We start from the raw sequence: 23,547 nt of genomic DNA on the forward strand, positions 1-23,547 counted from the left end.
AACATATCCTGAAAAGATGGGTTAATCAACTCATTATCTGTGAAATAAGAAATTTAAGCATTATAATATTTGCATGACATACAATTTAACTCTATTAGGAGCTGGAGTTGGAGTCATTACAAATTCACTGACTCCGACTCCAGTAACACAAAAATTGCTTCTAACACTATGACTCTGAATTCAACTCCACAGCCCTGCCTGTATAAGACACTGATAAGACTTTCAAAAAGATATAAACAGGATGGAGTTGGGCTACAGGAAGCCTACTAAAATGGTCAGAGGTCTTCATCATAAAGCATATGAGAACAGACTTAAAGATTTTTATATTTATATGTGACAATATAGAAACATGATTGCAAAGGCCAACTGGTCCATCCAGTCTGCCCATCTGCAGTAACCATTATCTCTTCCTCTCTCTAAGAGATCCCACATGCCTATCCCAGACTTTCTTGAATTGAGACACAGTCTCTGGCTCCACCACCTCTTCCAGGAGATTGTTCCATGCATCTACCACCCTTTCTGTAAAAAAGTATTTGCTTAGATTACTCCTGAGCTTACCACCTCTTAACTTCATCCTATGCCCTCTCATTCCAGAGCTTCCTTTCAAATGAAAGAGACTCAACTCATGCACATTTACATCACATAGGTATTTAAACATCTCCATCATATCTCCCCTCTCCCACCCCTCCTCCAAAGTATGCAAATTGAGATCTTTAAGTCTATCCCCATATGCTTTATGACAAAGACCACACACCATTTTAGTAGGCTTCCTCTGGACCAACTCCATCCTTTTAATATCTTTTTGAAGGTGCTGCCTCCAGAATTGTACACAATATTCCAAATGAGGTCTTACCAAAGTCTTACACAGGGACATCAATATCTCCTTTTCCTACTGGCCATAGCTCTCCCTATGCACCCTAATATCCTTCTAGTTTTCACCATCACCTTTTCAACTTTTTTGGCTACCTTAAGATCATACTAACAAACCAAAAACAAAGGAGGTATAGAATCAAAGACAAGGATACTCAGTAGAAAATTTAGATTATAAAAGAGAATCTATAATACAACATAGTTCCTAATACATATTTTATTCAACAAATCTTTAAAATCATAATGTTAAATAGGCACAAACATACATACAAATATAGAATCAAGAAGGAAATTTAAACAACTAAAAATAAGTCACATCGGTCTTTTGAAAATGCTGGAAATCCACACAATCAGCCCACGGATCTTTCAATTAGATAAAGAATAGACTTTTCTGGAAACAGTCCCAGTCAACAGGATAGCCAACGTCCAATATCCGTGATGCTGAATGGGATCCAATGAAAGTGGCTGAAAAGTTAGGTGCAGTCAAGTATGCATGTATGTATGTTTGCGCCTATTTAACATTATGATTTTAAAGATTTGTTGAATAAAATATGTATTAGGAACTGTGTTGTATTATGGATTCTCTTTTATAATCTAAATTTACCTTAAGATCATCACATACAATCACGCTCAAGTCCCGACATGTTTCGCTTTACAGCTTTATCAAGGCTTAACCCCTTACGAATTTACTGCCAAGACTTGTGTCCACTATCCACAAGATACCAAGCTAAGTACTGTTAATGTCTTAAGCTTAAAGTTAAAATGCTAAACTGTTTAAAAGAAGATATAAACATATTACAAAAGTAAAAAGAGTTTAAATAAATAATAATAATAATAAAAGGATCCGATGAGGAGCTTACACATAAAGCTTAGAGCAATGAACGAGTTTGAGCTCTGAGTGGTGGCGCTGAGGTTCCTGAAAAATTGTATAGTAAAAGGTGTTATAAAACCGATGGTTAAGTTTACTGTCGGGTTTCAAGTTGATATAAATGTGCATAAGGCATGTTGCTTTCTTGAAAGGAAGCTCTGGAATGAGGTGGCATATGATGAAGGTAAAAGGATATAGACTTAGAAGTAATGGAAAGGGTGGTGAATGTATGGAATGGCCTCTCAATGGAGCTTGTGGAGACAAAAAGTATATCTGAATTCAACAATGCTTGGGACAAGTACTTTGGATCTCTAAGGGAGAAGAAGGGATAGTACATGGCATGGAAGGCAGACTAGATAGGCTATATGGTCTTTATCTGCCTTCATTTTTTTCTGTTTCTATGGAAAAAAAAAATCCTATCAATTTTAAAAGTATCACCATGTATCTTCATGGAATACCCCTAGTCTTCACTGTTCCTTCTATGCTGAGCAGGGGTCTTCCACCTACAGTCCTGCCAGTGGGGAATGCTGATTCACTATCATAATTTCAATAACGAGGGACAAATAAGCTCTGCTGAACTGCAAGAAACTTGCCTATCTCTAGTATTGAAAGCATACTCCTGAAGCACCACCCACCAGAGGCAGAAATGTAGTTGGAGGATTCCAACTCAGAGGGAACATACATAGTCTTCATACTTTCTGAAAGATTAAACAATTGATTCACATCCACCTGCTGTACTCCACTGAGGATTTTGTAGACTTCCATCATATTTCCCTCAGTCCAAGCTGAAGAGCCCTAAACTCTTACGCTTTTTTTTCATATGAGAAGAGTTCCTTCCTCTTAATCATTTTGATAACCCTTCTTTTAACTTTTTCTAATTTCACTATGCTTTGGGTATTTTTTTTTTTTTAAAGATACAGTGACCAACATTTTCACACAATACTCAAGGTGAAGTTGCACTATGGTATGATGAAGAAGCATTTTAATATTTTCTATCCCTTTCCTAATCATTTATAGCATTCTGTTTGTTTTATTGACCACTTCCACATACTGAGTAGAGGATTTTAATATATTGTCATTGATGACACTAGATCTTTTCATGGGTGGTGACTCCTAAATCAGAACCAAGCATCAAATAACTATGATATGGATTATTCTTCCCAATGTTCATCACTTTTGCACATTTCATTTGTTATTTGAAAGCCCAGTCTTCCAATTTCCTTAGGACCTCTTACAGTTTTTAATGGTATGCATTCAATTTAAAACTTTGATTATTTTATATCATCTGCAACTTTAATCAGCTCAGTTGTTATTCCCATTCCCAGATAGTATATAAATATGTTAAAAAGCTGATCCCACTTCAGATCCATGGGGAACTCCATCATTCTACCTTCTCTAGTGATAGAATTGACCATTTAACCTTAACCCTCTGTTTTTATTCTTTTAATCAGTTTCCACTCTATAACTGAACACTACTTCTTATCCAGGGATTTTTAATTTTATCAGGAGTCTCATGAGGGACTTTGTCAAAAGCTTTCTACAATTCTAGATATACCCCTGAATTCTATAAAAAGTGCTAAACATTGCACATGCATAGAACCATAGAAACATGAAGGCAGATAAAGGCCAAATGGTCAATTCAGTCTGCCCATCCGCAGCATCCACTATCTCTTCCTCTCACTCATTGATCTCACGTGCCTCTCCCATGCTTTCTTGAATTCAGACACAGTCTTTGTCTCCACTATCTCTACGGGGAGACTATTCCATGCATCTACCATCCTTTGTGTAACAAAGTATTGCTTACACAATTTAATTGATTAATGAGCCAGTTAGTGCTGATAATTGGGATCTTAATGAACAATTAGTGGTGTTAATTGGGAATAATTAAAATGTATATGTGTCAATTTAAGTGCACTATCGTGTCTAAATTTTATGTGTGGATCCAAAAAGGGACTGTAGAAATGGGAGGGTCATGGGCAGATCGGGGGTATTCTGTAATTTATACCTAATTTAGGCACGAGGATTTACACCATGTTTCAATTGGTATAAACGGCCACACCTAAAGTAAGGTACATTTCCCAGCACTAAGCACTGTTCTATAACTGGTGCCTAACTTTGAGTGCTCATTGCTAGTTTTTTTCAGTGCCAATTTCTTTAGGTGCCATTTATAGACTCTAGTCCATAGTGTACACTATTTATAGCAGATAAAAACCACACAGACTTTTGTATTTTTTCTGCTTTTTCTTATTTGCCAAGGAAATAAAATGGGTAATGTCAACGGCATCTTCCAATTGTTTAAAACAAATGCACATCCCTATTCTCTTCTCAGTGCTGTCTCTGCTCTTTTTCCTCACTTGACCTTTCAACAATATATTCTCCAAATATTCAGTCAGTCCATGCTCATAGGCCACATAGTAATCTTGATCCTATCTAGGCTTCATATGGATATTGAGGCAAATGAGTGCAAGTTAATTTAATCCTCTCACATTCACTGTGGTCAGAGGATATATCACTGAATAGAGTTCTTAATATCCAGTGAGGAGATGGTGGTGAATATTTTGAATTTCCAGGAAAGTAGGAGGAGGGCACACCACCAGCAATGCATTGGGCAATATCATGATCAGTAGCATAGTAAAGGAGGTGGGGGGCAGTCTGCCCCGGGCACCATCTTGGTAGGGGTGCCAGCATCCATCCTCCTCTCCACCCCCTGCTCCTTCCTGTCCCCCAATTGCCCCTTACCTCCCCTTGTACCTCTTTAATTTTCCCAACGCAAGCAGTATCATGAACTTGCTACCCGCGTCGGTGTCTGCTCTCTATGATGTCACTTCCGGGTCCCATGTCTAGGAAGTGACCTCAGAGGGCGATGACGTGGGCAGCAAGTTCATGATGCTGCTCGTGCTGGGAAAATTAAAGAGGTACAGGGAAAGAGAAGGGGGCATGCGCGCAGCAGGGGGATCAGAAAGGAGCGGGGGTGGAGAAGAGGGCAGGGAGGGGTACTATTGCCTTAGGCCCCACTTACCCTCACTAAGCCCCTGATCATGATATATTCAGAACCCAACTAATCCTCAGTTCTATAGCCATGGGAGGAGCTACAAAGCCTGACCCTTCCCAAGGAAATTCCATTCCATCACAAAGTGGTGGTAGCAGTAGCTGTCTTTTCTTGAACCGATTCCACTTCAGATGTGTGAGAAAGGAGGCGGATGCAGGAGCACCATCTCTTTCCAAGGTCCTGAGCCATTACTGTTGCCTCCTGCTTCTTCTAGTACTCTGATCCTGACCATGACTGGCATGTTGGCAATGAAAGAAAAATAATAATTGAGATCTCCAGGCCCCTTCATCTAAAGACCCAACGAGGATCTATATAGTTCTATGTTATGTAGCCTGTAGCATTTGCATTGAAGTGATCATCTGGAAGTCAATGTTAGAGGTAGAAAAAATTACAGGGTGAATGTGGGGATAAACGTTCCTCAGAGTGAAAGTGTGGAAAGTATGATGGTGACTGGTGAAGGTGAAGGGGGGATTATAAGTGAAAAGAAAGCAAAGTTAGTGGAGAGGAGAGCATAGGGAAGTGAGAAAATATTAATAGTGAGTAAAGAGAGAACATGGGAGTTGATAGAGGAAAGAGTGGAAGGCAAGAAGAAGAGAGAGAAAAAGTGACTTGAGTGAACAGGTCTGATAGACCAGGTGGGTTAGTGCAAGGAGAGTGTAATGAGAAAGTAGGTATGGGGAAGAGATAATTGAGTGAAGGAAAACATAGGAATAAGTGCTGACAGGGGAGGGGGGAGGAGAGAGGACGAGAGTCCTGTATATATACAGGTGAAGATCTTAAAGCCCTCTATGAAACTAGAGATGAAGACAAAACCCCCTGAAAATCCCCCAGAATAATAGGCCAATAAACACTACTAAAGGCCTAAGATGGCTGAGAATACTCTGACTAAAGCTGTCAAGCCTTTGCACAATCTATGCTTGCTGAAATCAGCAAGCCAAGCAAAATTTATGCTAAAATGAGCAAGTGAAACGAAACTTATTCTTTTACATGGCAACTGATGTCACATCTGCTGTAGTGTCATAAGAACAGGGAAGTGAACCTAAGAAGGATGAGGACATCATTTGCGAGATATATCTTGGAATGGGCAGAGCCTTACTGGACCCTTTGCTTAAAATTGCTGCGTTGATATTAAAATGACATTTGACGGGAATAGGTAGTGATTTTAGTAAACAGAACACGCGTACAGTATGACACAGATAATGTTAACCAATTAATAAACTGATAAATGTAATGACGTTTGTAAGTGACCAATAAAAACTAACAATATGATATGCACCAATGTGGCCTCAGGCTATCAAGAATTGTATAAGAGACAGCCTTTGTGATTATGTAAGGAGGATAGACATCCAGGTATACTCAAGTGCTTGAGGCATACTATCTGTCAGCTCTATGTGCTGTGAAGATTTGCTCTTGTAACCTGTTATTGATTATTAATAAAATATATATTAATTATACCAGCATATTGGGCTTCCATGAAGTCGGGTATTGAAAGGCCGTAAAGAGGCGGCTTTTCAGTACTGAGGAATGGAATATGAGCTGAGTGCAAAGGGGAAGTGGGAAAGGGATGAGTGAGTGGGGGACTTGAGTCCAGGAGTACAAGTTGAACTTGGTAGTGGGTGGGGATTCATTGAGTGGGAGTGGAGCAGATTGGGGAGAAAAATGGTTGAAAAAAATTATAATGGACTGTGAAGAGGGGTGGGATCAGAGTGAGAGTGTGTAGATATGAGGAAAGAACGTGGAGTCAGTTTGAGTGCAGAGGGTATAAGAGCGTGAGCATCTTACAATGTTTTCCTCCCTGTACCCTCTTCACGCATTTTACCAGCAAACATAAAAGTACATACACAGAGTACCCATCATCCACATCTAACCCACTCTACACATACTCATATGTGGCCATAAGATACAGATCCTGCTACTGTGGTCCCCATTCCCACCCCCCACTCTCGTGGAATTAGTAACATTGAAAGCAATGCCAGTATGTGTCAGTTTTTCTGTGCCTCTGCTGGAGTTTTTCCTTTACCTCCTTCCCTCAATTCTTGAAGTCACTAGTATTGCCTTACAATCTCTTGCTGCAGCCACAGTCGGCAGCAAGTGGTAAGGAGGGGTTAAAATGAATACACTTCTCCTTCCGAATCCACAAGGGTTAGGGACAGAGCCAGCCCATGAATATGGAAAATTGCGGCTAACTTTTATGGCCGACTCTGATCCATCCCTACCTCCCTCCTGCGTCCCGGACCTCCCCAGACCTTACCTGGTGATCTAGTGGTAACATGGGGCAGTAGAAATCATCCTACACTCCTGCCCCATGCAGAGCCATCATCAAAAATGGCTGCTGTGAGTTCCCATTGTAGTCTCATGAATTGTTGTTTCAATGACATGAGAAATGCCATTAACAAATTAAAAAGGGCCGAAAGAAGTATAATATATTTTTGTTCACCAGTAATAATGCACAGTATACTATTTTCAAATAGTGTAGAGTTTTGGACAAAGTACACACTTTTTTCCCGACAGTGTGTGCATGCACTAAACAAAATGAAAATTTTGGGGATGCCTACCTCTAGTGCATGTATCTGTCATCATTTAATAGATTTCTTTTTAAACAATTGTAGCCGATGGTTAATTTACAGTATATAATTGTGTTATCCTAGAAATAAAGCAATTTGTGGAACTCCAAGATCAGGTTATATTAAACCATATTTGGAGAGAGAGCTGTACTACAAAAATTGCTGAGCAACAGAAACACTGATGTTGTTTCTGACAAAATGAATGGAAAAAGAGGTATTGATGCCTCTGTATAAAACTTTGGTGAGATCTCATTTAGAATATTGTGTACAATTCTGGAGGCCGCACCTTCAAAAAGATATAAAAAGGATGGAGTCGATCCAGAGGAAGGCTACTAAAATGGTGTGGTCTTTGTCATAAGGCGTATGGGAAAAGACTTAAAAATCTCAATATGTATACGTTAGAGGAAAGGTGGGAGAAGGGAGATATGACAGAGACGTTTAAATCCCAAAAATCAATCTACAAAAATATTACTCGCCAGAGATGGGCTACACCCCCCCCCCTCGATAAACATTTCACAACAAAGTGGAGAAAAAGCCTCAAAATTTTCAATGCAGCAGCAAACAACTCTCAATACTTCTTTTAAGATTCAAAGCTGCTTAATTTACTATCACTGGCAAAAACTCCAGCACCACTGAAATGTAATTATCAAAAGGGTAATATACCCATTACTGTGCCAAGAAAAGCAAAATCAAAAAGTTTTACTTAGCTTAGGAACATGGTCTGAAACGCCATGCTGTGTTAATGGAAAATGTCTGGCCAGACTATCGATGGAAACACCACGGCACCAGTCAGATGTTCAATCCAGAATCCATGCCCAATCCTCCAATGTGCCTTGTTTTGCCTCTCAAAGACTTCCTCAGGGAATATATCAGCTGGAAAACTCCGCTCCTCTTATGTGCACACAGGCACAAGAAACGCCCGTTGCTAAAAAGAATTGCAAGATCCAACTTCCGGTGGCACTTCCAGGTTACGACGTCATCACAGCAGCCAAAAACCTGGCTGCCATTTGTCCACAAAACTGCCATTCATCCTTCAAACTGCCACTCATCCGAAAAATGCCACCCACTCCACCCGCTGATTAAGGCCATTAGGCCATATAGTGTCCAAAAAGAAAATCCAGTGCTGTTCATGCTGGTACAAAAGCCTCTTCACATTGCCCCTCCGTGGGGTAACAGGAATGTGTTCCAACACAAAACACACAAAATCATCAAAATTATGCCGTTCTTTGGCACAATGGCGGGTCAGGATGTCAACTTCTTTTCTGTGACCAATGTTAGACCGGTGTTCAAATAACTGAGTCTTAAAACTTCTGGCAGTGTGGCCAGTGTAAGTTAACCCGCAAGGGCACGTCATCCCATACACTACTCCTCTTGTTTCACATGTTGTCAAAGAGCGTAATTTCACTGCTCTTCTGCCTGGGATTGTGCAGCAGTACCCTCTTGCATGACATCGCAAGCTGCACATTTTCCACAACGGTGGTGGTGAAGTTTTTTGCCAGTGATACTAAATTAAGCAGCTTTGAATCTTAAAACAGTATTGAGAGTTGTTTGCTGCTGCGTTGAAAATTTTGAGGCTTTTTCTCCACTTTGTTGTGAAATGTTTATCGGGGGGTGGGGGGGGAAGGGGTGTAGCCCATCTCTGGCGAGTAATATTTTTGTAGATTGATTTTTGGGATTTTTCTATTACTCTATAATTTTTTTCTTGAGAGACGTTTAAATACCTACATGGCATAAATGTGCATGAGTCGAGTCTCTTTCAATTGAAAGGAAGCTCTGGAATGATAAGTCATATGATGACAGGCTCCAGAGTAATCTAAGGATATACTTTTTTTACAGAAAGAGTAGTAGATATATGGAACAGTCTCCCAGAAGAAGTGGTGGAGACAGAGACTGTGTCTGAATTCAAGAAAGCCTGGAATAGACATGTGGGATCTCTCAGAGAAAGAGATAATGGTTACTGTGGATGGGCAGACTAGATGGGCCATTTGGCCTTTTTCTGCCATCATGTTTCTATATGATCATAAAAATTGGATTATGCCTTTTTTAGTGATCTTTCTGTTCATGGTGTGAAATAAGACAAGCCGCAAGTGACACCAATCTGTGTTTGGATGGTTTTCTTGTAGAATGTTCCAGATACTTGAAGCTTTAACTATGAATTACTTGTTATTTGGCTGTCTGGATCTTTCCGTTCTCCCAATCCGAGTATGATCATTACCTATGTTTCATTTATCATTAGAGGCTGACTTCCTGTGCAGTGCTCTTCTTGCATGTTTGTTCCAAACACTGAAAAGATACTGCCAGCAAAAAGAAAGGATTATAAGTGCCACTTTGATTGTAGATTAAACTGATATGCTATACAAATAAAGTCACCTTTAATATTTACAGTTTTAATTGCCTGCATCCTGACTTTCAACTACAATTAAGATTAATAGTACCACTTCCCATGATGGAAACACAGCTCCTGTGGTTGCCACAGAAATTGCTTTAGACCAAGAACTTGAAATCAAATTGTTTAAGTAGCCTTTAGAAAGTCACAAATCATCTTTTGGTGATAAATCTTCATTTCACTTGCTCATTACTTTGGGACAGCTGCAGTAATTTACCTCTGATAATCAACTGCATGAGCTGAATTTTAATTGAGGTTGTACTATAGATATTGACATTCAAGATTAAAAGAGATCTTCCATTTGGGTTTTCTTTTCCTCTCAAGCATAATGTAATAGTTTTTTTGACCTGCTTACTGTTAATTAGTATAGCATAATATTCAATATAGAGTCTGTTGTCTAAACGGAGCAAAGCCAAGAATGAGTTGCACACTTATTTTTTCCTAGCCATAAATTTATTAGTCTTCTTTTAAAATTGCACAATTATAAGTTGTTAATGTAACAAAATTAAGTGCATCCTAAGGGTGTGCATAGGACAACCTTTATTATTATTATTTTTTGTTTCAATTGGATTGATGCCTTTTTTAGAATATATTGATGTGCCTTTGGTTTTTGTGCAGGAAGCCCACAATTTTCCCGCAGTCCCCTCTAAGCTGAGCAGGACCTCCATCTAGAGTCCTGCCAGTGGGGGTGCTGTTTCACTATCACATTTTCAATAGTGAGGGGCAGGCAAGTTCTGCAGGAATCCAGAGAACTTGCCTTTCCCTAGAGCAGTATCTCACAAAATTTCTGGACGGCGGCGCACTAAATCCAGTGCCCCGGCCAGAAGGTACCCAGAAGTGTGTGGGTGTCGATGCGATGACATCACGCGCATGTGTGATGTCATCACGTCAACGTCCGCACATATGCGGAGGCCCATCTGGCGGCGATTCACTTCGGTGGGGGATCCGGGAGGTGCGGGGAGAGAAGGAGAGACGCTGGCCAGGAGGAGAGTCATCAGCGCCAGCTGACTTCCTACAGGACATGTCTATTGTTGTGAGAGTCACGTCCTGTAGGCAGTCAGCCTGCGTGGACGACTCTCTTCCTTGACAGTGTGTCGCAGTACACTTGAAATCTCAGAAGATACATTAGTGTGCCACAGCACGCAGTCTGCGATACACTGTCCTAGAGATTGAAAATATAATATTGAAGCACAATCTCCTACTGGTTAGTAATGTAGTTGGAGGACTTCTGCTAAGCTTAGACGGAACAGTGGACCAGCCATCGAATTAGTGTTTAAGAATGATCCCTGATGCAGGCAAGTTAGCTGAAACATAGCCCATATCGGGTATTAAGGTGCCCTTGTACAAGAATGTGTTTTGAGCTTAATGCAATATAAAGCAGAATTTTAAATCATGACAAGCCTAAAACTAATGCTGCATCAAGAAGGGGGTGTTTCCACAATTTTTTTTAAAATTGCAAGTCATGCATTAATAATTAGATTAATGCACAATACCCTTTCCCCTTTAATATGAAAGAACTTAACACCTCCTATTTAGCAGGCAGTTAGCGTGCATTATAGGCTTCCACACCCATTTCTCATTAATGATACATCCCCTGAAAAATGTCAAAAAAGTTCAATAATACATGGTTTAGCACACAAAACAGGCAAACTACTGCAAAACCACTTAAAATGGTTGTTCAGTAACCGGTTTCATCATGTTAACTTCACATTAAGGGCTTCATGCCTTTTAGAAGGGCCCATAATGAATGCAGGGCCATTTTATTAAAAAGGTTCAGTAGGTTTTTTTTCACTAACAACAATATTTACTATGTGGTAAGTGATAAGATTGTGTGGTAAATGTGGGGGGTGTACCCTTCATCTGTACAGTATTTACCACATGGGGTCAACAGTGCACAGGCACACCATTATATGCATGGGCTGATAGCATGGTCCCTCCATAGATATTGGTCCTCCCATTTAACTTCTGCTTCCCCCCAATCAAATCCCCAGTCAACTAATCACCTTATCTAAGTACCCCCCAATCTAATCTCCCTGCTTCTTTGATCCAAGACCTCTTCTCATCCTGCCAAACCCCTGATCAGATAACTCCTCTGATCCTCCTGCCAAGCCACTCCCATGTAGAACAAGCCATTCTTACACATGCCCAATCCAGCACTTCCCCCATTCTCTGCCCCCCCCCTAGATTTCCTTTCTCATCTCTATTTACTTGGATGTAAAGACTTGTGGTCCAGTGGCAAAGAGCAAAAGCCACCTCCTCCATGCCTGCTACATCTGGCAACAGGTTCAAAATGGCATTGCTGACCTCTAATGGTAATCTCATGATACTACTAACAAGGATCAATCTATAAGGGGATGGAGGATCAAAGTAGGAAAGATCACATTGGCATTTGGGTGCATAAGAAGAGGAATGGTCAATAGGAAAAAGGAGGTATTGATGCCCCTGTATAAGACTCTGGTGAGACCTCATTTAGAATATTGTGTACAGTTCTGGTGACCGCACCTTCAAGAAGATATAAACAGGTTGGAGTCGGTCCAGAGGAAGGTTACTAAAATGGTTGGTGGTCTTCATCATAAAGCATATGGAGACAAACTTAAAGATCTCAATATGTATTCTTTGGATGAAAGGCAGGAGAGGGGAGATATGATGTGATAGAGATAAATGAGCATGAAGTGAGTCTCTTTCAGTTGAGAGGAAGGCCTGGAATGAGGGGACTTGCAATGAAAGTGAAAGTTGGTAATAACTGCAGGATTACTGTATAAGACTCTGGAAAATGGAGTCAATTCAGAGCAAGGCTACTAAAATGGTTGGTGGTCTTCATCATAAGGTGTATGGGGACAGATTTAAAGATTTCATTAGGTATACTTTAGAAGAAAGGCGGGAGAGGGGACATAAGATAAGACGTTTAAATACCTACATAGCATAAATGTGCATGATGTGAATCTCTCTTCCATTTAAAAAGAAGCCCTGGAATGAGAAGGTATAGGATGAAGTTAAGAGATGATAGGCTCAGGAGATACTTTTTTTACAGAAAGGGTGGTAGATGAGTGGAACAGCCTCCCGGAAAAGGTGATGAAGACAGAGACTGTGTCTGAATTCAAGAAAGTGTGGGATAGGCACTTGGGATCTCTTAGAGAAGGGGAAGAGATAATGGTTACTGCAGATGCGCAGACTGGATGGGCCATTTGGCCTTTATCTGCCTTCATGTTTCTATGTTTCTATGATCACAAACCTTTGGTCCCAACCCACATGCTAGCTATCATGGTTGGTCAGTTCTCAAACTATATACTGTATGTCTTGCCCAGCTCTTCTTCACTCTCATGATAGACAGCTAGTATGTGGTTTGTTTGTTTGTTTTGGAGGGGTTAACTCTCTTTTTACCTCTCTGGCAGCTGCAATAGCACAATAGACTGCACTAGCTGTTTAACAGTTTAATAATATAATAATAATAATAATAATAACTTTATTTTTGTATACCGCCATACCCAAGGAGTTCTAGGCGGTTTACATTAGATTAACAAAAAATTACAAGTGGTTTAAAAACAATTGAACACTATTAGAAGCAAGCAATAAATAACAAGTGGATTCGAAAACAATTGAACAATATTAGGAGCAAGGAGGTAGAATGAAGTTAGGAGAGAGAAGGGGCGTAGGTTAGGGGGGAGGGGTGGGTAGGTTGGGAAAAGAGAGGTGGAAGGGGGCAGGAGGAGATTGTTGTTCATTGGAGAGGGGTGTTAGGTGTCTTGTCCATGGAATAGGTGAGTTTTGAGAGATTTTCTAAACCCGAGGTAGGTGGGGGCCTCAAGGACAATTTGGGCTAGCCATGGGTTCAGTTTGGCAGCCTGGAAGGCAAAAGTAATATGACCCCTCAGTGAGCAACTCAGCAGGCTGATTTGCTTACTCACTTTTTGAAAACTCCTGCTAGAGGCATATTAAGTGTCTATCCATAAAGTTAACACAGAGAAATTATTTTTTTACCCTAGATGTCACAATGCGGTTTACTACTAAAGATGGGTTATCGTTTGCAATGACATAGGAAATGTCAGTGACATATCCCATACTATTGTATGCTGCTAACAAAAACAACCAGGAAAAACACTGTCCACCTGATATTCAAAGCAATTTTTTTTAAAAAAATTATTTATTGATTTTCAGACTACAAATGCACGCCAAAAATAAATCACATGTATGTACAATTGTAAAATAAGCGCAGCAAAATTTCAAATATTACTGCAACAAAGTAATTTCCCCCCACCCATCAAATATACAATCAATAAATCAAACATTCATGAAACCATTCATAAAAATCATAAAATTCCATTCCCTTCCCTTACCCCACCCCCCCAGGATGTGTACATTCCTTGTTTATAAAATAAAATAAATTAAATTATTCATCTTTACAATATTTAGTCAATGGCTCCCACACCTCCATAAAATTCTTCAATCTTCCCTGTTGTATAGCCATACCAAAGCAATTTAAGCAGGCGGGAGAGGCTTGTGCCCACTTAAATCACTCATGGCTACATAGCCACTGATATTCAGCAGCTCTTAACTGGACACTACCACTGTCTATCAGCTCTGACCAGCCATTGGAAAAGTGGGCAGTAAATATATATATATTTGTTCAATTATTTAGCCCGTCTTCCCAAAGTAGCCCAGAACGGATTACAAAGTATATCCACAATATAATTGAGACAGGACAGAGATAACATAATTTACAATATAGTCATGATAATAAACATATACACCAAGCAGCATTTTGTGAGAGTAGGTGGCATAGAATGGCATTTCTGGGTGTATGTCTTTAAGGTGCTGGGTTTGTGAAGAAGAAGGTTTTCACGGCCTTCATGTAGCTGCAAGGACCAGTGTTCTAACAGATGGGGGGATGGTGTTGCATAGCTTGGGTATGAAATGTGAGTAGGAGCGTTTGTGGGCTGTTTCAGTTTTGAGGGAGCGGCCAGGAGTCGTTTTTCTACTTGGGACCTCAGTGGTCACTTTGGGAAGTAGATTTGTAGTTTAGTTTTCATGTAGTATAGAATCGTTTCATGGAAGATTTCAAAAGCAAGGACCAGGGCCTTGAGTTAGGGAGGAGCCAGCAGTTGGGGAGGAGTCAGCAGTATTCAGAGCTACCTAGCTGACTGGATGCATTTAGGACTACTAGTGAGCAATCCTAAATTCATCTGTTTACCTATGCAGGTACCAGCACCCACATAAGAAAAAAAAAGTCCTCAGCCACTCTGATCTCCTTGACTCCAGTTCTGTCCTTCTCTCCCTCCCGAATGACACCAAGCCCCTCTCTTACCCCCTTTCTTCAACCAAGCAAACTTCCCCTCCCAACCCTCTATCATACAGGATAGGATCCTCCAGACCTACCTGAAGCCCTGGTGGTACAGCAGGGACAGTGGGGGCAGGAGCAAGTCCCATTTGTTCCTTCCTCTAGTTACTGGTACTCTAAAATGATATTAGCCTTGTGGTATCCTGCATGGAGAAAGGGTGGGAAGGAGTGGGGGATTAGCTTTGTTGGGGAGGCCTGGGAAAGGAAGAATGATGTCATTGAGGAAGGGAAGATAGGGATTGAAGCGGGGAACTATTTTTTTTGTTATGCAGCAGCCAGACGATATTCTGCTGGGGCCTGCATAACTCCAGCAGTCCTCAGCAACTTATATTAACACCAGATATTTAGTGTCGGTGCCCATACAGGGATGATTTAGCAGAAAACAGTTAACGTTTATCACAGTGCTGATTATTGTTGGCTCAATATTGAGCTGTGTGGGTTTGTTTTTTTTTCTTTCTTTTTCAATATGTGAAAACTCTTCTACTAAGCAGTAGAAAACTGCTAAATAATATACAGTATACTACAGTTAAGGATGTGCAACAAACCTACATAAGTATGGATGTGGAATCCAAAGCATTCAACACAGTAACAAAACTTAAAAACAAATTTATTTACATATAGGTTTAGCAGTTTTCTTTTGCTTAATAGAAGAGTTTTCACATATTGATATTGTTGAGTTCTACTTTCTTGAGTGTGGCACTAATGTGTGTGTGTTTTTTTCTTTTACCAATAATAGTGTGTACTATTTTCAAAGAGTCTGTATACAACCACAAAAACAGAGAGAAATGGAGGGAAGTATAGTACAAAAATTCAAAAATATCACTCCAAAACAAAAGCACCACACAAGCCAAGAAAGCTAGCTTATTACTTAAGCAAAAGAAAAGCATCAGACAAATGGAGAGGTGTACCCACACTTCCACCAATGCATCGTAGGCAAAAAACTTTTGCACAAGTTTAAAGTTAGCAGGTGGGAGCAAAAAATAGCCAAGAATGATTAATGGTAAAAACCAATGAACACAAACAGGCCAGGCCGACGATCATTTTGTGGCTGGTAACCACTGCTTTAGGGCCTTAGCGCCAAATCCAGGCTATCCTATAACACAAAACACAAACCCAAAAGGGAAATGAAATTGCTCACCTGCTAAAAGTTGAAAAAGAGCAAAAGCTCATTCAACTATTTGCAGTACGCAGATCCTAACTGCTGCTTTCAACCACAACTTTCAAAGCACTTTTGTGGGGCTTATATCCATGTTTAGCCCTGTCAGGAGAAAGATCACGTGACAGGTCAGTTGAACACTAACCAGCCAATCCGGCATACCCTTGAGAAATGTATGAATATTCTTTCCATATTGTGCCCACACGCAAAAACCATTGAGCATGTATGAATTAATGCACTCAAATGCACTATGTGTGCCCACTCTTTCTGAAAGAGTTTGACCTCTTTTCAAATTCTGTATCCTATGGCAGAAAACCTAGACTGTTAAAAAATTGTAAATCATCTTAATTAACAATATATAGAAAAACAATAACAATTATTGGTGTCAGGTCAAGTTTCAAGTTTAATAAAATTTTGATTAATCGCTTAATCATTATTCTAAGTGATGTACATAATGATAAAATTACAAAGTTTTAGGAAACAATACAACGCATAAAAAGAGCTAAGTCTTACAAGACTATTGACAAACTTAAGAACACAAGGAAAGGAAGGGAAGAACTACAAATTATTTGAAAGTAAGCAAGATGTTTAGGAAAGTACAAAGGGACAAAGGCGTGCCCAGACAATTGAGCGCAGTGTGGGGGTGCGCGCCACACAAAATTACTGTTTTTAGGGCTCCGATGGGGGAGGCATGGGGGAACCCCCCCCCACTTTACTTAATAGAGACTGCGCTGCGTTGTGGGGTCGTTGTGGGGGGTTTGGGGGGTTGTAACCCCCACATTTTACTGAAAACTTCACTTTTTCCCTGTTTTTAGGGGAAAAAGTTAAGTTTACAGTAAAATGTGGACGGTTACAACCCTCCAAACCCCCCATAACGCCGGCGCGATCTCTATTAAGTAAACTGGGGGGGCTCCCCAACAAAATCCCCTGTCGGATCCCCTAAAAACTGTAATTTTCTTCGGTGCGCGCCTCCGTCTTGCACTCAGTTGTCGGCACGCGCCTTTGTCTTTCGCGGGGTTGTCTATGAACCATAATTATTATAATCAAATTGAAATTCAAAACAATATACATGGGCAGGAGAGAGTCCTGCCTGTTTAATTACCCCCCCTTTTTTTCTTTATGAAGCCACATTAGGGCTTTTTTAAATCACCAGCCGTGATGACATTAGCTCTGATGCTCATAGGAATTCTGCTGAGGCTGGCAATAAATAAACCTAACACAGCTTTTTAAAAGGAACCTTAATTCATAATCAGTGGTCAAAATGTTGATAGGAAGTACTTTTTCACCCAGAGGGTGGTGGATATGTGGAACGCACTTCCAGAGGCTTTGATAGGCCAAAACAAGTTACAGGGCTTCAAAGAAGGTTTGGATAGGTTCCTAGAGAACAAGGGAATTGAGGTGTACAGATAAGGATTGAGGTTAGGTTATAGGGAATAGGAGTAGAGATAGGTTATAAAAATATTCAAGGACCACTGCTCAGGCAATGGGCCTGACGGGCCGCCGCGGGAGCGGACCGCTGGGTGCGATGGACCTCTGGTCTGACTCAGCGGAGGCAACTTCATATGTTCTTATATTCAGTGGCACTTAACCAATTCAACCACAGCCGGTGCCACTTTGACCAGTCATTTTTTAAGTAGGCTGGCATTCAGAGAGGAATCGGGGATGAGCTGATAGTTATGCAAGTGACGGCAATGTTCAGTGTCAGTGCCCATGTAGCTAAGTGACAAAATAGGACACCATAAATAGCAGTTCTAACTTTGGTTACTTAGCTTTGCAGATGCTGGCACTATATAGCAGCCGGCACCCACATAGCTATCAGTTGTGGCCCTGGAGCACCTCTGATACACCATCCCTTCCCTTTGGAGCACTTCTGATCCCCTTTTCAAACCCACTACCCCCTAGGACCTCTGATTCTCTCCCTTCTATCTCCAAGGCACCTCCAGTCCTCCTTCCCATCCCCTGAACATCTCTGATGCCCCTGCTCTTCAAGCACGTTCGATCCCACTTCCCACTTCCCTTGAGCCCAAGCGACCACTTTGGACACGTTTTCTGTTCTTGGTGGTCTAGTGTTCCTTGGAGCAGGAGCAAACCCCACTTGGTCCTGCCCCTCATGGTAAGTAATGAAAAATTTCTAGTTGTAATTTTCCAATAGTACTGCATGACTACCATTATAGGTCACAACAGCCATTTTCCATTAGAAACCATGAAAGGTCCCTCCTACTCCTAAAACCATTAGACCACCAAGGTTAGTAAGTAGGGCCAAAGCAGCCTTCAGGGGTTCAAGAGGGTGGTTGAAGGTGCTCAAGGGGTAGGAGGGGGTATTGGAACATGGCGTTTGGGGAGAGAGACACAGGATATGTGGACTCCACTTATGCAGGTGCAGATTAATATTCAGTTGTATATGAATCTTATGCAGACTTCAGCCGAATATTGACCAGAACCCACATAAATTCTAGCAGCCAGTAAGAATCTGGCCAGGCCCACATATTCAATGCTGGTGCCTGCACATGACCTGGCTTTTCATATCTTGGGCAAGTTTGGCTAACAACAGACAGCATTTTAAAAAATGCTGGCCGCACAAGACAGAATATTGATTGATATATATATATATATATATAACAGAGCAAAAACCATTTTGCTTATCTTTAAAGTACTGTGTTTGAAAAAAAGTTTTGTCTATCAATAGTCATTAAAGTATGAAATGCTGAAAAGAGCAAGATCCAAAACAAAAAACTTTATACTGTGTTTTGGCCGCAAACTGCCTGCTTTGGGGAACATTTTCAAAGAGTTCACAAAGAAACAAGTTGTTCCTTCACTTCTCCCTTTATATTTGTTTGATAAATATCAAAGAACAGAACATATCTGTGATACAAAATGTTTGATCTCCAGTATTCTTAGTTATAGTTAGAATAGCAAGAATGCATAACTTTCAAATTGCATTTATTAGGAAGCTGAATAAGCAAGGCATAACAGAATGGAAGGGACAAATTTGCTAGCAACACAGTTCATTTACGCCTCCCCCTCCCCCCCTCCCTTTTCCAAAACTGTAGTGCAGTTTTTAGCACCTGCTGTGGCAGTAACAGCTCTGACACTCATAGAATTCCTATGGTTTTGCACTACGATTTTGTAAAATGGGGGATTATTGAGTGACTCATATTTTTGCTAGATCAATGCAATAAAATTGTCCAGGAAATGTTATTGATGATTGAATTAATTGAAAATTCTCACTTGTTATTTTAATAAATTCAGATCATTTCCAGACCCATATTACATTGTGATATAGCACAATAATATTTCAGTGTAATTCTTTTATTATTCCACAAGAAATTCTGGGGCCTTTTTTACTAAAGTTTGTTAGGTTATTAAGCCCAGATTTTATAAATGGTACATAAGTTATGCGGTGGTAGGCGCCCTACTGCCACCTAACTTACCCCTCCTTTTACAAAACCACGCTAGCTTTTTAAGCTATGGTCATGGTAGGAACAACTCGAATTCCTATGAGTGTCAGAGCTATTACCGCCACGGCCAGAGCTAAAACTGCGCTACAGTTTTGTAAAAGAGGTGGACTCATTGCTTTAATTGGCATGGTAATTGACAGTTCCATTATAAACCAATTAAAAAGTCATTTAAAAAAAGTAGGCACTGGGAAGTGCCTACCCTTGTAGGCACTGGAATCGCATCTAAGCCTGGCGCCTAGTGGCATCTAAGGTCAATGTAGGCGTGGTTAGGGGCAGAGATGACCTCCTTCAAACTTAGGTGTCGGTAACGTAGGCCTTTAAAACCTTGACCTACATTACCTGTGTCTAAATTTTTCAGTAGCCGCAATTCTGATTGACACCCGGCCGATGCCATTTTTCAAGGCAACAACCAGTAGTCACCATTTACAGAATCTGGCAGTGTATGGTTTAGCATGCAGTAACTATTAATACACAAAAGCGCTAATCACTTGTATGATATTTTTAATGGTACCACGTTGGAAGTCACACATTAAGTGAATTTTTTGTTAAGGGGGTGAAACTAGATAGGGCATAGATGGAAAATGTTTATGGAGCGTGTACAGCAATTAATGCACTGCATTTACAATGCATTAACTGACTAACATGCAGCTAGCATCGGACCATTTAACTCTCCCTAAACAGAAGATGCTAAGTGCTTCTACACTAACTGCAATTGGATTACCGCATGCTAATGCAACTGTTTACAGTTTGCAATAGAAAATGCTGGGAAATCATTAATAGTTGCAGTGTTAGATTTGCAGCTACCACTGATTATTTTTTTTGTGTGTTAAGCTGAAGTAACTACAAATTCTAACACACTTCAGTAAAAGAACCCCTCAACTACTAGCCTTCCCAAGATTTTTTGTAGGCCTCTGTTGCGCTGGGGTCCTGTCTGTACTTCTGTATTATAGTCCTTCCCCTCCATTTGTTTTTTATGTCTTCTTTTGTTTAATTAATCAATGCTCAAAATTTTTGTATTCTTTATATGTTTTTATGACATTTTTACTATAAACCACTTTGATGCTTGTTTGAAAGGTGGCCTATCAAGCCTAATAAAACATAATGTCAATTTAATTTGCTGTTAGGTTCTAAAGGTGGAAGTGACTGTATGTTTTCTTTTTAAATTGCAGGCAGGGATATGCACCCCAGGAGGTAAGGATATGTTTTATTGCAATTAAATGCATACTCTATTTTTTTATAGGATGAAAATTGACTGAAGATAATGGACAATGGAAAAAAAGTTCTGTATTTGTACATATATACAGTAACTTTTCTTAATATTCAGAATGGTGATGTTGGCCTAGTATGACTTTTTCAATGAGTCCTACACTATTGTATGTTGTGGAACAGTGATTCGCAATCCATTTGGGTTTCCAGATATCCACAATGAACATGCATTAGATAGATTGCATACAATGAAGGTAATACATGCAAATGCAGTGTTCCACCACAAATTTGCAGTTTGCGGACTCATACGCGGTTTTCTCTGACCGCCTCTTCCTGTAGTAAAGTCGGGTTACACCAATCAGGAGCTGCCTGTCAAAGCAGCTCTTGATTGGTGTAGCCCGACTTTACTACAGGAAGAGGCGGTCGGAGCAGATCACGAGTAATTTTCTTCACCCACCGGCGCTCCAGCTGCCCTCTCCTTCTTCCCCTGCCTTTTGAATGCAGTTTTTCAAAATGTGCGGGGGTTCCTGGAATGGAACCCCTGTGAATTTGGGGAGAGTACTGTATATCATATGCATATACATTAGGAATATCCTGACAACCTGATTAGCTTAGTATGCCCCAAGGACAGCACCCAAACCCACTATTAATAATAATAAAATTTAAAGGGCGACGGAAGACCTATAAAACCCTATAAAGATTTGTAAAACCCTGGCCTATATTTCTGGCGCCTACTTTCAACATGGCTGCGATTCTCTACATGGCGCCATACATATTGTGTTGTGTTTGCCATTACATGAATGACATGCATTTGGTACCACTTTTCTAAGTGGTGGCCACTAATGGCACCATTTAGAAAATCTGGCTCTTTATGGAATAACTTCATAATTGTTTATGACGTGTAGGGGCTTACTGTTCCCACAGTTCCCAAAGCTGTATAATAAGATGGTATGTTTCTTACTTTATCTAGACGGTGAGCAGTAATTTCCCTGACACAAACTAACAGGAATCTTCTCTACTTTCAGAGTAATAGGGCTATTTCTATACCTGCTTAACAAAAAATAATAGCAGTAGGACTTTAAAAGTCATTTTTAGAGATGGGCAGTCACAAATTTTGTTTTTCATGTCACCTCCCACACCGTTTTTGGAAATGTTCATGCTGATTGTTTTTGTTTGAACATATTTTGATCACAGGATTAAAGTAGTTATAGGGAAGAGTCACCTACTGCATGCCATTTAAAGTTGGTGCTATTTATAGAAACGCACCTAGCGGTGCCTAGATCAAGTTAGGCACCATGAGACATTTGTAACTTAGGTGCAGTATATTAGACCAAGGTTTCCTGGTCTAAAACCCTTTTTATGAAGCCATGTTAGAGTTTTTTTATCACCAGCTGCGGTGGTAAAATCTCAGATGCTCATAGGAATTCTATGAGCATTGGAGGTTTTACCGCTGCAGCCTGTGATAAAGAACCTTAGCGCAACTTCATAAAAGTGTGTGTGTGTGGGGGGGGGGGGGGGGTTAAAATCCTAACTTTGGCGGCAAGTTAGGTGCCTGGATCAACTAGGTGCACCAATCTAGGTGCCTAATAGAAGGCGTTTTTTATAGAATTAGATAAAATTAAGGCCATAGTGCACACTCTTTTGAAAAAGTATGCCCTATATGGAAAAAAAAAGTGCACTCTTTCAGAAAGAGTGTACATTGTTTTCGTAATAGCATGCGCATGCATGTGTAATTCATACATGTGCGATGGTTTGTGCTTTGAAAAATGAGGTTTAACCACTATTGAGAAATAGGATGAACTATTTCAAAAGCGTTTTCATGTTTTTCTGCTCGTTTTGGGGTTTTAATAACATACAACAATATGGAATACATCCTTAATCAGTTTTTCAAAATCATATGACATTTAAACGATCACATCACTTGTATTTATTTTTTGGGAATAACTTATTATAACCAGTGTGAAAGAGAGCACAGACATGATCCCAACACAATAAAGTGAAGTCACATTGTAATTATACAAACAGCTCAAAAAAGCAAAAACAATAACGATAAAAAAGAGCTGAACTTTTAAATGAGGGACATGCTTTACACATATTCTACTATAACTGTAATGCATTTTGGGGCTATTCACTCAAGTGTAGTACTTTTTTTTGCACTTACCGCACCTTAAGTGAAAAACCTAAAGTGTGGTAAATACAAAAAGCTGTTTGGTGAATGCAGGAGGTATGTCCAGCCTCTTCCATGCATTTATCACATAAGGAAGACACCTACCCATGGAATCAGTCCTTACATGGAAAATTGATTCCAGTCAGGACTTCTGTAAGTCTACAGTTAGGGGTCAGGGCTAGTTTTGAACTTGGACCTTCACCAGAGCAAGAGCAGAGGGGATTGATCCTGCCCCATACGCTAGACTATCAGTGATGAATGGGCTAAATGCCAGAGGAGGGATGCAAGGGTGAGGAGGGGTGCAAGGGTGAGGAGGGGTGTAGTGTGATTTTGGGGGAGGGGCTTGGGTAGGGAACTGGATGGGGTTTCTGAGTTGGGAGCGGAAGATTCTGATCTTGGAGAGTATGCTTGGGAGGTCAGAGTTGGATAGGGGAGAGGAGGCACAGGTCTTCGTGAGGTGTGGGAGGCAGGTCGGTGTTCTTTCCTTA

At 40.4% G+C, this 23,547-nt stretch overlaps 1 protein-coding gene across 6 annotated transcripts in view; it reads left to right on the plus strand.

Annotated features, from left to right (window-relative positions):
- The window catches only part of PCDH15 (protocadherin related 15), a 2,123,136-nt gene that overhangs the window by 2,081,089 nt on the left and 18,500 nt on the right, over positions 1–23,547 (plus strand). For all 6 annotated transcript variants that reach the window (XM_033941002.1, XM_033941006.1, XM_033941004.1 and 3 more), the window contains one exon: positions 20,856–20,877. In XM_033941002.1, the coding sequence (XP_033796893.1) occupies positions 20,856–20,877 (22 nt within the window). The remainder of the gene's footprint in view (positions 1–20,855; positions 20,878–23,547) is intronic.

This window comes from Geotrypetes seraphini, chromosome 4, assembly GCF_902459505.1.
Source record: "Geotrypetes seraphini chromosome 4, aGeoSer1.1, whole genome shotgun sequence".
NCBI classification, from domain to species: domain Eukaryota; kingdom Metazoa; phylum Chordata; class Amphibia; order Gymnophiona; family Dermophiidae; genus Geotrypetes; species Geotrypetes seraphini.